At 35.9% G+C, this 16105-nt stretch overlaps 1 protein-coding gene across 1 annotated transcript; it reads left to right on the forward strand.

The window, feature by feature from the left end:
* The first annotated feature begins 3681 nt into the window (after positions 1 to 3681).
* On the forward strand, positions 3682 to 7471 carry LOC115969849 (dolichyl-diphosphooligosaccharide--protein glycosyltransferase subunit DAD1). The gene is made up of 5 exons (XM_031089481.1): positions 3682 to 3888; positions 3988 to 4035; positions 6230 to 6317; positions 6589 to 6632; positions 7200 to 7471. The coding sequence occupies exons 1-5, from the start codon at positions 3805 to 3807 to the stop codon at positions 7281 to 7283; spliced, it is 348 nt and encodes a 115-aa protein (XP_030945341.1). The 5' UTR covers positions 3682 to 3804; the 3' UTR covers positions 7284 to 7471.
* Positions 7472 to 16105: the final 8634 nt, after the last annotated feature.

The raw sequence follows: 16105 nt of genomic DNA on the forward strand, positions 1-16105 counted from the left end.
AAAAAAAAAAAAACAAAAACAAACACAAAAAAAAACCAAAAAAAACAAAAAACAAAAAACACAATCCAACCGCAACCCACACACCCACCCACTGCCGCCGCTAACCCATCCACCGCCGACCCACCCACCCATCAACACCCCACATCCCACCCTACCACCGTCTCACACTAGAACCACCACAGCAGGACACCAAAACCACCACCACGGAAAAACAAAAACAACAACAAAAAATACAAAGATCGGCATCAGGTGGTGCGGCGAGGCTGAACGAAAGAGAGAAAAGCCACCCACTGCCGAACCCACCCATCAAATCACTGCACAAAAAAAAAAAAAAAAAAACCCACAACAACAGAGATCGGCATCAAGTGGCGCGGCGAGGTTGAATGGAGGAAAGGTCGCCACCCACTGCCGAGCCCACCCATCAAATCACTGCACACACACATACACACACACACACACACACAAAAAACCCACAGCTACAGAGATCGGCATCAGGTGGCGCGGCGAGGCTGAATGAAAGAGAGAAGCCACCCACTGCCGAACCCACCCATCAAATCATTGCCAAAAAAAAAAAAAACCCACAACAACAGAGATCGGTGAGGCTGAACAGAAGAAAGAAAAGCCACAACAATGAGAAGAAAAAAGAGTGAAAGAAGAGATGGGTTGATAGGAATGTCTGAGGAAGAATGAGAGAGAAGAGAGAAAAAAAAATGAATAAAGTGATGAGAGAGGAGAGAGAAAGATGAATAAACAAACAATAAATGGAAATGGCATTTGGATTCGTACGCTCTAAAAAATGAGAGAGCATACTGTAGCATGTTTAATATTTTTAGCACATTTAGCATACCTGATGATGGTCCATTTTTGTGTTTGGTGTGCCAAATATGCCAAATATTTAGCATTTAGCACATTTGAGAGAGTTGATGAGAATGCTCTAAGCTCTTAAAAATCTCATCCCTATAAGATAAGACTTTAAAGACTCTATGTTTCAGATGCAGGATTTGAAAGCCCCCAAACCAAACGGATATATTGTGATTTTCTACAAGAAGCTTTGGCCCATGGTAGGGAACATTGTAATCAAAGTGGTCACATCCTTTTTTCGATTCTGCTCAATGCTTGAAAAGGTAAACAGATCTTTAATTCTCCCCATCCCTAAAATTTATAATCCATAAACTGTGAATCATTTCAAGCCCATAATCCTATGCAATGTCATCTATAAAATCATCTCCAGTATTATTGTTGCCAAGCTTCTACCCCTTCTCAACAAGATTATATCACTAGCTCAGTCTGCATTCATTCCCAACCCCTAGATTGACGAGAACCAGGTTATTGTGCAAGAAGTGCTTCATGGCTTCAATTCTCGAAAAACAAAACCTGGATTGATGGCTATAAAGTTGGATCTACAAAAGGCATGTGATAAAGTTAGCTGGAAATTCATTCAAGTTTTCCTCCTTTACCTTCGTTTCAATGAAGTGTTCGCATAATAGATTCTAGCAAGTGTTTCTTCCTATTTCTTTTGAGGTGCTAGTCAACGGTGGAAAATCCGAGAGTTTCAAGCCCAACAGAGGCCTCAAATAGGGGTTCCCCTTTCCTCCTACCTACTCAATATAGGGCAAGAAATCCTATCAATGTTGTTAGATCATAAGCTAAAGCAAAAGAACATAAACGGTATTAAAACAAGCATCAACGGTCTGACAATCACCCACGTGATGTATGCAGACGACATTGTCCTATTCTCAAAAGCCATAAAAAGTCTATTATAAAAAATTTATAATCTTAAATCCCACACAATAACTCACGTTTTATTTACACACATATATATATATATATATATATATATATATGTAAATAAATAAAACCATGTTTTGACTAAGGCATAATATTTAACAATAATTTAAAACAAATTTAAATTATTTTCAGATTAAAATTCTATTATAAAGAATTTATCTTGTTTTTGTTTTTTTTTCTCCTCAAGTTGCATGATTTAACAATAATTTAAAACAGATTTAAATTATATTCAAACTAAAAGTTTATTATAAAAAAACCTTATAAACTTAAATCCCATACAACCCATGTTTTTGTTTTTGTTTTTTTTCTCAAATTGCATCTTATTAAATTAATATTTTATTATAATATTAAGCTACAAAGCTCTTGACCAAAGGATAAATTTAGATAAAGTTTTATCATCTAAGTTTTAGAAATTTAAATTATACTCCAACTAAAAGTTTATTATCAAAATTTTCAGAACTTATACATATTAATTCAATCATGGCTTTTCAATACCATCCCTCTTAACAAATAAGCCATCCCTATAATTAAAGTCTATAATTTATGTTTTAATATAATAAATTCATCTTACTTATTGTTATTTGCTTCTGAATTTGTGTCCAATATATTATGTCAAAGGAAGTTTACTATAAAGAAATAAAACAATGGACACCCATTTTAGTTATTGGTTTTCTTATGTAATTTTTTTTTTTTTATTCTCAAATTTTGAACTCTTTTGTGTATGTTTTTATTTTTGGTTTTGGTTATTGTATTTAATTTGTGAGTGTGTTGAATTTTTCAATTAGACAATTACTAGGAAAAAAAAATCGATATTGAGGAACTATTTTGTTTATCATTCCACCAAGATAACTATAGGGATATTGGGCCCAGAAGCCCATTACCCATGTACGAATTGGGCCTAAAGCCCGAGTCGAGAATTGAGATCATATGAGAAAGGGTAAACGTTATGAAAGGAGTCCATGTTAGCAGATGCTGAGGTCGGTATTGGCCATAATGGCAAGGAAGAATAGGCCGAGGATGAATGTCACCTTGGATAAACAAATCCGAGGTTCAAATAGATGGTATGCCATCGAGGGGGACGTTCCCGAAAATCCTGCAGGCACGGATAAGCATTGCAAAAACAAAGTGCAGAGGAAAGTCCTAAAATATCTAGAGGAAAAACTGATACCACCGCATTAAAGGCTTTGCAGCTAACTTTCTGGCTGCATTAATGTGGAAAAGACCCCTGAACAAGGCTATATTGGCCGCCCTAACACACAAAGGAGCCTGAGGGGGTGTCTAATGGGACAAACACTCAAGTAGAGGTTTGGATGGTCAACAAGTGGAAGGCCAAGATCATTTAAAGTGAACCATATAATGGAAGGAACCCACCATGGAAAGAGATTGAGAAATCAAGGGGAAAATACTGTAGCAATCAGGAACCAATTTTGTAATCAAACCTAAGAACAATATATAAGAGTTGTGCTCCTCGGATATTGCCGAGGGCATTTTTCTTCAACATAAACCCGTCTATTTTCATTCTTTTGTCATTTCAATCTACCTTAGTATTGGTTTGAATCATTAAAGCCAGTTTTTCCAATCCTTTCTCTACAAATTCATTGTTTTGGGCATTGTGCGCTTAAGTCCACCAACCTTTGGGCTAAGGAACGCGAATCAGGTCCTTACAACAACAATAAATTTTTAGCGTAGGTAAAGATTTAAATTTTAGATTTTTTATTTAACCACCAAAATTTGTATGAATTAAACTAACAGAAACCCACCAAATATTAATGTCAAACCAGAGTAGAAGCCCATTTTTTCCTCTAAAAGAAAAAAGAAGAAGAGTAGAAGCCCATTAGAGTTAGAGGCCCATCAGATCAGCAAAAAAATGACGAAATTGCCACTTCCATTTTTACGACGACCCGTGAAAAAAAGTCGGGGGCCAGGGTCTTCACTCTTCATCCCATTACCATATATTTGTTGTATAGTCAAGCTCGGTAGCGAGAAAGAAGAAGAAGAAAAAAGTAGGGTTTTGCAATGGTGAAGTCGACGAGCAAGGACACCCAGGCTCTTTTCCACTCTCTCCGATCTGCTTATGCAGCCACTCCCACCAATCTCAAGGTCTCTCTCTCTCTCTCTAGCAATTTCTCTTTTTCTCTCTCTATAATTTAAGATCTTAACACCAATCTTTTTTTTTTTTTTCTTTTTTCTTTTTTTCAGATCATCGATCTCTATGTGGTTTTCTCTGTCTTCACTGCTTTGATCCAGGTATTTTACCATTTCATTATATAATTTACTCTCTGGAAAACGTTTGAAATGCTTAGGTTAAACTCCCTTTCTGTTTGGTTGATGAGAAAATGCGGGAAAAATAAAAAAGAGAAAGTAGAATGTAATATTTAAAACATTATGTTTTGTTGTTGTTTTTAGATTCAAAAAATTGAAATCAATATCGTAGATCAGTTGTTGCATTCAATTTGATGAGCTGTTTTGTTTCCCTGAAAAAATGATATATATATATATATATATTAAGAAAAGAAAACGAGAAATGGAAATTTTATTACCAATATGAGGCCCTAAAGAATTATGATCTGAAATTATTTATTTATTTATATTTTATTTTATTGGTAAGTTACACAAGCACCCAATGAATGGGTCTTGAACTCACGACCCCCTACGGCTTATAAGGGGAGGAGGTGCTGGTTGAGCTAGAGCTCATTGGCAATTGTGAATTGTGATCTGATATTCATACAATTAAGAGAACTAAAAAATGCTGTGGAGGAATAAGCACCATGAACGGTCTGTGTACAGTTTCTCGTAAAGGAACGTTATTTGAATGGCAAAACTGTATGCTCCCGCCCCTCAAAAAATCCTACTATTTTTCTCCTTTTTTTGTGCTTAGGAAATTGGGAATTTATAAAATAAGGAAGGATGTTTTGGCATCATTGTTCGTGCCATTTGGGTTTATAGATGCATATAATACCTCCTTAAAATGGGTCTTGATGCCAACAGATATTTGCAAATATTTTGTGACTTTACTCACTACAACTGATGCTTACAAGCTTTGCAGTGTTTATTAGTTCTTTGAATTAGGCATAGAAGATAAGTATGGTCCAAAATGGTAAAGTAATTTTTGACCTTCTGATTTTATATATATATAGGCATCTAGCATCCTGATGCAGCTTGTTCGACAAGAAGATCTTGTCACATGAATTGATGACAGCTTGATAACAATAGTAAGAACTTAGGCTTTATGGTGACAAAAAGAAACAAAAAATTATATCAGCAAGATACAGACTTTTCTTTTTTACAAGTATATTAGCAAGTTACAAACTTATGAATAAATGATTTACCTTCTTCCAGTTTCTCATAATTAGCATTGTCAAAGTTCTACTTTGGGTGTTTGATCCTCACCTAATATCTTTTTATGTAGTGTGGTGTAATTGATTCTCTGATATCTTCTTCATCATTGTATTTGCAAAACCTTTTTGATTTTGGTGATCTTGAGCTTTGTCTTGCTTTGCACAATCAGCAATTTTGAATTTTCACTTGTTTTTTAAATCTTTAATATTTGTTGTTTGGCTAGCTTAAAATTTACTCACTCTCTCGATTGGTTAGATTTGAACCTCAGACTCACTCCAACCTTATCCCATCCCTTTACCAATTATAGTTTTCTATATTTCTTGTACTAGCACCTCAATTCTGACGCTTCTTTTTGAGGTTTTTCCTGTGGGTTATCTTATGGTGAACAGTGAACCTTGTTTGATGCTTTTAAGCTAATAAATTACTTTCTTCGCTGGTGCCCAGTAATTGAGCAACTTTAACATGAGATAATTTATGGCAGTAGTCAGTATTCTGTGCCCATTTCTGTTTTTCCTTCAGAACCCGTTGCAGCTCTTCTATCTCATCTTCAAATTGGTTTTCATATATTCCCTGAACAAACTTGTTTTGCTCACTAAAGCGGAATTTATTGACAATAAGTTTCTTTTCCTGAGGCCCATTATTGAGTCAGACCTGACATTGGAATAAGAGAGATGATTTTGCCACATTGTTACTTAAAACATTATGAGCAGCTGGATTCACTAAATGATGTTCGATATGGTTGTGGCTGATTATTATATTTTAGTTTCCTTGCTGCTTTATTATTGGTCTGCGATCCTTTTGGTCATAAGTTCTATATCTTATTGTGCCTGGAATATAACTTTCTCTTTGGCCTTTTAGTTTTACATTCAAGTTCTATCAGTATAATCTGCCTTTTTGAATCTAACCCTGGTTTAGGAAGGTTTTATTTCTAGAAGATCAATCTCAACTAGAAATTTAACTAATTAGAGACTGGTTCTGGATTCCCCATTTATTTTTAATTCTTTATGCATGTGTGTTTCATTGAATAAAGAATATTTTAATTGGTTTCAGATCTTACCTGGTCCAGTTCTGACAAGTAGTTTGCCTTCTTGCTGATGAACAGGTAGTATACATGGCTGTTGTTGGATCATTTCCATTCAACTCGTTTCTGTCAGGAGTACTTTCTTGCATAGGGACTGCGGTCCTTGCTGGTAAGCTGGATTTTTAGTTTAATATTTTGTGTAGGAGCAAATCACATGACACATGCTGAACTCTGACTTAGCTTTATAACTACCATGTCACCAAATAATTCTAAATAAGTTGAATTAATGTTGGTTACTGATTTCCGTTATACTTTTTCTAAGCCGGCCCCTCTTTTTGCTAGTATATACTTCTTGGCATCCAATCTGCATACTTGCTGATTGATTATGTAGTTTTTGGAGATAATGAATTTGTGGCTGATAGGCTTGTTTTTTACTGCAGTTTGTCTCCGCATCCAAGTGAACAAAGAAAACAAGGAATTCAAGGTAAATTTCCTTTCCACTACATTTTTTTCTCTTCTGCTCTGATTGTTGCTCAGAAGGTAATGAAACAACCTGCAGAAAGAATTTAAATTTTGTTGGCTTTGGTAATTGGTACTATTGTTTTGCTGCAAACATAGAAAGGCAAATGGCATGAATTTTTTGTCCTTCCTCGGTCCCCTCCTCCCATTCCCTTACCTCTCTTGCAATTCCCAACAAATGCAAAAGGGTAAAACTTATTGGAAAAAGTTTGGCTCCAATCTAGTTTGGAGCTATCTTGTTGTCTTATAAATTGTTACATAAGGGTTGGAGAAAGATAGCTCTAAACTAGTTTGAAGCCAAAATTTGTTCAAACCAAAATTTGTTCAAACTTATATATAGTTCCTTAGGTTCTGTACTTTAGTTTCCCAAATTAAATTCAACCATATGGCTTTGGAAGCCCAAGTGCATTGGGAACATAAGGGACAACACCTAAGTTTTGTTGAATGCAATTATAGAGCAGAAAAAAGTGAGCACTATCATAATCTTGATAATATTCATTCTTACTAGTTTATCTGTTCCATCAACTTGCAGGATTTACCACCAGAGCGTGCATTTGCAGATTTTGTTCTCTGCAATTTGGTGCTTCATTTGGTTATTATGAATTTCCTTGGATAGATTGCAATCTATGGGCGTTCTGTAATGTTGTTCCTTGGACTGTTACTAGACTTGGCCATAAAGTAGTTATTGCCATTACTAGACTTTGCCATTGATGCTGCAATTTTTCGTAGGTTTTAACTTATGGAGCTCACTATATATGAAAAAAGGACCTGCAATTGAATTTTCTATGATTTGTTTTTTATTTGAGAAGCCTCATTCTTTATTAAAGAACTAGACACCTAAACAAAGCTTTGTTGGTATGTAGCATCCTTGGTTTCTCAGGTTGACAAATTTAGTCACAAATTTTTTCACAACTAGTGCATTATATATGTGGTAATAGTAATTTTTCACAACTGTTGCATTATATATGTATTATTAGTGGTGGATTTATTTAAAAGTGATGCTACTTTTTTTTACATATAGTCACCTTAATAAGTTGTAATAAAGGTTGTGAAAAATTTTGTGACTACCATTGTGCTTTCTGTAGGACTTGGTTTTGAAGTATTCATATTTTTTCTTTTACTTGAGAAACTGTAAAACAAAAGTTTTTTCCTAGGGATTAATTTCCAAAAGTTATTGTTGTGCTTTGTTGCTCGAGAGAGAATTGCCAAAGAGAGGAAATTAGAGAAATAGAGGGAAAACAAACCTAGTCTTAGAGCATTTGCATTAGTTGATGCAAATTTTTTGTAAATTTGCATATCTAAATCTTACTTTTTCTATTTTACACATCTATTTTTACAAAACACTCATATCAGTTTATCTATTTTACACATTTATTCAATAAAATATTTATTCTTTTACAATTTTTTATTATTCCCTCCCTAACTACCCCTCTCTCTCATAGACCCATCAGTCCATCACTACCAACGATCACTCCACACCCAGCCACCATCATCAAGGAAAACCAATCCACTCAATCTGAAACTCACTCAATCCGAAACCCATTCAATCCCAAACCCATTCATCACCCACCTAACCTGAAACCTAGTCAAGCCAAATCATCACCCACCTAATCGGCGGCAAGATCATCAAAACCCACCAATAAACCAGAAAAAACAAGCCGATCAAGATCAAAACCCACCGACCCACACCCACAATCAACCAAAAAACCAGCAACCAACAGATCGGAGCTAGATCGACGCCTTCGGCCTGAGCAAGATTGACGCCTCGCAGCACCGCCACCTCCTCGCGACGGCCACCACCATGCGCTCCATCCTTGCCTTCGAGTCCCTCCCCCTCACCCCGTCTACTCTTGAAGGGATTCGACGTGATCGAAGCTTATTTTCCTATGAATGGTTGGTGAACTGAGGTGAGATCGGTGGACTGATTGATGGACTAGATCGGTGGACTGAGGTGAGATTGGTGAGACTGAAGGAGAGATAAAATGAGAGAGAGGTGAGAGTGAGAAGCTGAGAGAGTGAGGTGAAGGAGAGAGAAAAAAAATCTAAAATATTATATACAAGATCTACAGTAGCCGTGCATATATGCACGGTTAATGTAGCAAATGTGCAAATATGCACACTTTTAGAAGTACTGGTGTGGAGCATTTTTAGGCAAAATGTGTAAAATTTGTGTCTTTTTCTATTATATAAGACTTTGCATTAATTGATGCAAATGCTCTTAATCTTAATCTCAAATGAAATCTGAAAATTCAGGATTGTTTGGTAGGATATTTTGAACAACAGTTTTTAGTGTTTAAACAATATTACACGTATTTTTATATATTTTTTTATCTACACATATTTAAAAAAAATAGAAACAAGTGAAGAACATTCCCAAACAGTACTTCAATTTTTCAACACTCACTGAATGAATTTTTACAAGACCATTTGCAGCTATTTGTAGCATAGGAAGTAGTTATATGATGACGTCATCATGTAACTAACTTCCTAAATTTTAGCTTACATATTTTCTTTATGTCTATCACGTGTACTTTTCCACCGCATGTTGCCACGTTATAATGTCATGTCATCATGTCACATGCCATATCATCACGTGCTACATTATACTTTCCCTTTTGAGAGAACTATTTGGGCTCTTAAAATTCCTTCTAACATAAAAATTTTCCTTTGAAAATCAAATGCTTGAGTAACTGCCTACTATCCTCAATTTATTGAAGCGTAAAGTTCCTGTGGATTCAATTTATCCTATTAGCAAACAATGTGATGAGTATGTGCTTCTTGTACTATGGTCCCGTGGAATGATGAATGATGAATGATGAATGATGAATGATGTGATGTTTAAGGCAGGTTCTTCTCAGGTGTTTAATGGCTGATCTTGTAACCCGGTTGAAGTAAGATGCTATGACATTATTTGGGGTCACAGCTTGCATATTTGGAAGAGAATTGCTAAGTTTAGAACATTTTTATAACATATTATAGATGATGAGTTGTTATTAGTTCTAATTTAAATTTACAACTTAAATTAATTTTTTGCCTACTTATAATAATCAATAACAATCTATCACTTATAATTTATTGTGAAAAAATTGTGGATATAACATTTAGAAACTCAGGGCTCGTTTGGTAATGTTGTTCTATTAACGTTGATTGTATTTTTTGAAAATACGTGTGGGTGAAAAAGTGTGTGATAATACGTGTAATGTTGTTTAAAAACTGAAAACATGTACTTAAACATATGTATCAAACGGGCCTCAATTATTTGGGGTCACAGCTTGGGGGTATCTTACCGTATTAGCCGGTGTTTTTCCTAAAGGAAGGTAAATTGGTACAAAAAAAAACCTCTTTATTTGTACCGCTCTAAATATTGGTTGATATTGGACAATACTAGCTATATTGGCAAATATCAAGTGATCCGGCCGACAGGTGAGAATCATTTGGTACAAAGATACAAAGGAAAAAAACAACAAATGCAGCAAAAACATGTACCAGAGCCCACATTGCCATCGTGTTTCCGGTCACCACCTTCACGTCATTAATGCTTGCTTCTTCTTTGTTCGCCCTTGAATCTTCATCTTTCTGCTTCGTTCTTTCTTTTTTCTTCTCTAATGTTTTCCTTTTACTTAGCTTAAAAGTATGTTTCATTTTATTTGATTTAATTAGGATGTTCACGGTGCGGTTTGGTATGGTTTTGGGTCATTTGTAGCATTGCACTTTGCGGTGCGATTAAACCAAAATCATAATTGCACTGCACCATACCCCAATTTTGCAGTTACAAGTGCAGTGCGGTGTGGTTTGGTACATTGTACAAATGTGCGACTTGGTAAGTTTTTGGTTGATATATTTTTTTAAATGTGACAGCCAATTGCTAGTTTACTATTGTAGTGGGCCTTTTTGGTTAAAGTGGGCTGGGTTGCCTCATGCGATATGGGGCTCGAGTGTTCTGAGTATGGGAGTTGAGACCAGTCCAATTGGAACTCAACTTGGTCCAGCTTGTGCACAAACTATGCCTCGTCTGCCAGGAACACGCTTACGGCGGGAAAAACTGTTTCAAGTGAGTTGCGGCAGACAGATACGGTAATAATAATAAAATCAAATATTTTGAGATCTTTATTAAGGTGAACAGTTAAGCCTCATTTAAAAGAAAAGAAAAAAAGATAACCAAGGTCTTAATCAATAATCGTTTTATAAGAAAAGTGAAAGGGAACAAATGGATGGTATGTGAACTTGCTAAGAGGGTAAATAAATTAGATTAAGTCTGATTCGCAAGACCGAAACCAGAAAGGAAGAACACCTCTTCTCAAAGTGAATAATCTCAGGGAGATCCTGCCGTAAAAATTAATCACTTTGAGGGAAGTGGACCTGAGTGGTTGGCACCTGAGAACATCTTTCGTTTCCGGCAGAGGGCAGGATTTTGAGAGGGAGAGAAGGAAATGAACCTATTGGTGCATGCCTACCGTTCTCACTCTCTATCTTTTTCTCTCCTTCCTTTCTAATATTCCCTTTTTTTCCTAATCCTTTTTTTCTATTTCCTAGTTTTCAAGTTTTCAAAATACCATAGTACTTACTATTGTTATTGTGTTGTTCCATTCTCCCTTTTTCCTATACACGGCAAGGGCCTCTTTATAGTGTCTGCAGTGACCGGATTTTGCTATTTTAGCCTTTAACCACCTTTGTCTAGTCTGGGTGTACCTGCTGACCACCACTAGTCTGACTATGAGCCACTCCCCATCGCTAGACAAAAGAAGGCTATTTTGTTTGTTTGTCTGCCGTGGCACCCTTTTCTGCTACGATGTGGGTACCCTTTTTCTCCCTATTCCTCATAGCATGCACCTAGTGGTTCCAACTCAGTTTTACCCGTTTGGGTGGTGTGTCATCCTAACAGGACATTTCTCCCAAAAAAGCCCTAGCAGAAACCCCAAAATAGGTTTTCCCCTCTCCCCACCACCAAACCATACCCTCTTACTTCTAACCCATGACCTCACCGTGTCCTGTATTGGCTAGGTACAGGCTGGTAAGGTCTGGGCCTTGCGCATGCCTCTCTTCCATGTATGTCCAAAATCTGCCTGCTGCTCATACATCTGCCGTGATTAGTCTGCACAGTCTGCTGTCCGTTCTTGACCATTTTCTGGTTTCCCCTTCCTTTATGGCTTGCCCTATTTGGGGTTAGGCCTTGCTTGATGGTGGGCTTTGCTTTTTTCCTCAGCCCACCCTTCTTCCTACTACTATCTCCTGCCATATCACTCTATCATTCCTGCTACGGAGTTTGTTTTGTTTCAATCTGGCTGAACCCCTTTGCGCCTGTCGTTTATTCTTCCCCTAATGGCCCAGCAAGACCATTGGTTCTTGTGTTACATTACTAGTGGGCTCCCGTGTCCCATTTGCTTTACTTTGGGCGTCCCTGACCCGTTTGCTTTCCTCGGGCATCCTCAGCCCTTTTTCTAACTTCGCATCACCATGGGCTTTTACTGAATTCTTTGGGCTTCCTCGGCCCAATTACGTTATTCCTCATCCTTGGGGTTCATGGACTTGCCATCAACCCCTTACTTTTTTTGTTTTCATTACTTTGGGTCAGCCGCGACCCATTCTCACTTTTCCACATCATATACTGCCATGGTTTGCTTTTTCTCTCTTTCCGGGCTCCTTTAAGCCCATTTACCTTTTCAAGACCCATCTGCTTGTCTCATGGGCCTATGATCTATTATTCCTGCCGCTTGGACTTAATGAGTTTTCCATCCGTTTGCCAACTCCTTTCTGTCTGTGCTGTTGGGCTTCTCCTTTCTACTTGGGCTTCCGAAATGGCCATCAACAACTATTAATAATCATGATAATATGACAGTAAGTTAAGATATAAATATATATATATATATATATATATATATAAAACAAGAAAAGAACACAAATATATGCAAGTTAAAAAAAAAAAAATCCATGACAGTAAATTATACACAATTATGTATATTAAACAAATATAACATGTAACACAAAAATTCCTAACAAGCAACAACCATAAGGTCCATAATAGTGTACCATATACACCGCTAGTCATGTCTACTAAGAGTGAGAGGGTATTTGGAAGTGAATGAGATTTTGAATTTTGAATTTTGTATTTGACCAAAATGAAGTTGTTTTTAATGTGAAATTGGAACACACTAATGCTAGGCTTGCCACTTACATTATATAATATTAAACTAGTAATAACTAATAAGTATTTAATATAAAATAAAAATATATATGAATGTAGTGCAGTGTGGTTTTATATGGTTTTCTTATCATAAAATCGCATACCGCACCGCACAGTGTGGTGCGGTGCAGTTCATTGCCACTTAGGTGCGATGTGGTTACTTTATTTTGCCAACGATTTTGGTCAGATTGGGTGCAGTTATTGGATTTGATGAACACCTCTAGATTTAACTGTCATTTTGTATTGTGTGCTATGCGCTAACTCTCTGACCGCTTGGCTCCACCATGTGAACTTTGAAATTCAAAATAACTTTTGTGCTACACACAACCATCCGACAAAGACTCAAAAAATGAAAAAAGGTTTTGTCATTTGTGTGTTTTATATTTGAGAGTTGCTACGTCCATAATATTTTCACAATAAAATGAAGTTGTTTTTAATGTGAAATTGGAACACACTAATGCTAGGCTAGCCACTTACATTATATAATATTAAATTAGTAATAAGCATTTGATATAATATAAAAATATATATAAGTGTAGTGCAGTGCGATTTTATATGGTTTTCTTATCATAAATCCGCATTCTGCACCACACAGTGCGGTGCGGTTCATTGCCACTTGGGTGCGATGCAGTTACTTTATTTTGCCAGCGGTTTTGGTCGGTTTGGGTGCAGTCATGCGGTTTGATGAACACCCCTAGATTTAACTATCATTTTGTATTGTGTGCTATGCGCTAACTCTCTGATCGCTTGGCTCCATCACATGAACTTTGAAATTCAAAATAACTTTTGTGCTACACACAACCATCTGACAAAGACTCAGAAAATGAAAAGAGGTTTTGTCATTTGTGTTTTATAATTGAGAGCTGCTATGTTCACAATATTTTTATAATAAATCATAGATGGCTAGTTGTTATTGGTTATAATTTGAACCTAACAGTGAAATTACTTTTCTACCCCACCAATAATAACCTGTAACAACTTGCTACATAGAATTTATTGTGAGAATATTATAGACATATCATTTTTCTTTATATTTTTATGAGTTGATTAAGGGGTGCTTTAATGAGCCTGGTTAAATGGCATATCATTTCTCTTTATATAAAAAATCAATTGGTGTTAATAAAAATAAAAAGAATAAAAAAAGAAAAGAAGAAAGATAGAAAAGTGGGAAATGATCCTCAATGCGAGTGTGGCAGCCACAATAAGTTCCCCCGTTGACTTACACGTATATTCAAATTATCTACCACGTGTCCTTTTTTTCTCAATCCAAAGCCAAAACCAAAACCATCTCCAGCTTTTTGCCTTTTCTAAGTTGTCTCATTTGTAATCATATATACTACCTATAAGAGGATAGTAAGTCTATTTTATAAATATTTTCATAATTTTATCTTAATTTTATTATGTGGCGATTTGTGAGCGGTGAAAATAAAATAGTGGGCCCATATGAGTCCACGATTTCACCATTCACAAGTTATCATGTAGCAAAGTTGTGAAAAAATTTGTAGCACTAGACTTACTTGCAAGAGGATTTTCCTTTTTGAACTAAATTTTTATGTGGTTCAGAAATACTCTTAAACTTTATGTTTAACAGAGATAAAACTTGAAAACAACTTATTAAAAATATATTTCCAACTCCACTAAAAAAATACCTACAAAATAAGGCACTCTCCTATTAATCCATATCTTCGAAACAAACTTTAAAAAAAAAAAAAAAAAAGGTGTAAATGCACTTTTGGTCCCTACATTTTCATTTCACCGCTTTTAGTTCCTAAATCAATCAATGCGTTTCATTTTAGTCCTTATCGTTACTGACTTAACAGAAATTGCTGATGTGGCAAACGGAGTGCACTGTTGGCACATTAAATGTTGATGTGGCCAATAAAATAATATTAAAAAATGCCACGTCAGCATAAAATAATTATTAAAAAAGACATATAAGCATACATATCAACTTTTGATTTTGAAAATTAATTTATCTATTTTAACAAAAAAAAAATGAAAAAAAAAAACAAAATTAGAACCTAAAATACACATGAATTCAAATTTGGTCTCATCTTAAACATGAACAAGAAAGAACAAAAAACCAAAATATTCAATCACATGAACACAAACCCAGAAAAAACTTCAACCTAAAACTTCCTTCTCAAAAACTGATTCCCCCAACCATTCTAAAAGATTCTCCAAGCTTTCTCTCTCTTCCAAAAAACGGAGATCTCTCTCTTCCAAAACATGTTCATGGCCAAAAGCTTCGAGCTCTACCTCCTTGCTCATCGCCACCGCCACCACCACCACCACAACTGGTTGTGGTGCTTTTTTTTCTTTCTCTGACTGACCCATTCTCTTTATCTCTTGATTTTGCTCAAATCCAAACCCAAACCCAAATGCCTTAAGCTCCTCGCTCAGATCGGTGCTTTGCTCTCTCTATGTGGCTCAGATCGATGTCTTTCTCTCTTGGTGGGTCTCTCTATCTCAGACCGATGTCTCTCCCTCCCTAATTCCCCTTAATGCTCGCCCCTCCTTGTTTCCTCCCTTCTCCACAACCTTCTATAGTTTTGATATGGGTTTAGAGAGGCGCTGAGATTGGTGTGGTGGTAGTTGTGAAACAAAAATCGGTGGTGGTGGTCGATGATTGTGAAGCAGTGGTTAGTTGGGTCCAGTGGTGGGTCCAAGGGTGGGTTTGTTGTTGGAGTGGGTTGTGGGGGTGGGTTTGTTGATCGTTGATTGCTAGGTTTGAGATGTTTTGGTGTTCTTGTTGGAGATCAGTTTGTATTTGTGTTTAGTTGACAAGAAAGGGTAAGAAAATCCTAGAAAATCTGAGTTTGTGTTCTTATATTTAATATGGGTTTGTATTCTTATTTTAATTTTAATTTTGCTTTGTGTGGGTCTGGTTGAGCTGGGTTTGTGTTGGTATATGTGGATTGATTTTGTTTTGGATAACTTGGTTTATGTATATATACATAAATGGATTGATTTTATTTGTACAATATTCATTTATGATTTTTTTTTGGCTTGATTTTCTTGTGTTCTTATGTTTGATTTTATGGGTTTGTATCATTTTTTTTGGGTTTGTGCTCTTCTGTCTTTTTGATGAAGAGGATGACAGATCTAAATTCATGTATTTTAGGTTCTAATTTTGTTTTTTCCATTTTTTATTTTGTTAAAATAGATAAATTAATTTTCAAAATCAAAAGTTAATGTGGATGCTTATGTGTCTTTTTTAATAATTATTTTATGCTGACGTGACATTTTTTAATATT

Source organism: Quercus lobata, chromosome 12, assembly GCF_001633185.2.
Source record: "Quercus lobata isolate SW786 chromosome 12, ValleyOak3.0 Primary Assembly, whole genome shotgun sequence".
In the NCBI taxonomy this organism is placed as follows: Eukaryota; Viridiplantae; Streptophyta; class Magnoliopsida; order Fagales; family Fagaceae; genus Quercus; species Quercus lobata.

What these genes read in the sequence shown, in the direction of transcription:
- LOC115969849 (XM_031089481.1), top strand. Translation starts at nt 3,805, where the DNA reads ATGGTGAAGTCGACGAGCAAGGACACCCAGGCTCTTTTCCACTCTCTC. An exon ending in CCACTCCCACCAATCTCAAG is followed by an intron (nt 3,889 to 3,987) that starts GTCTCTCTCTCT and finishes TCTTTTTTTCAG; the next exon opens with ATCATCGATCTCTATGTGGT. An exon ending in AAGAAAACAAGGAATTCAAG is followed by an intron (nt 6,633 to 7,199) that starts GTAAATTTCCTT and finishes ATCAACTTGCAG; the next exon opens with GATTTACCACCAGAGCGTGC.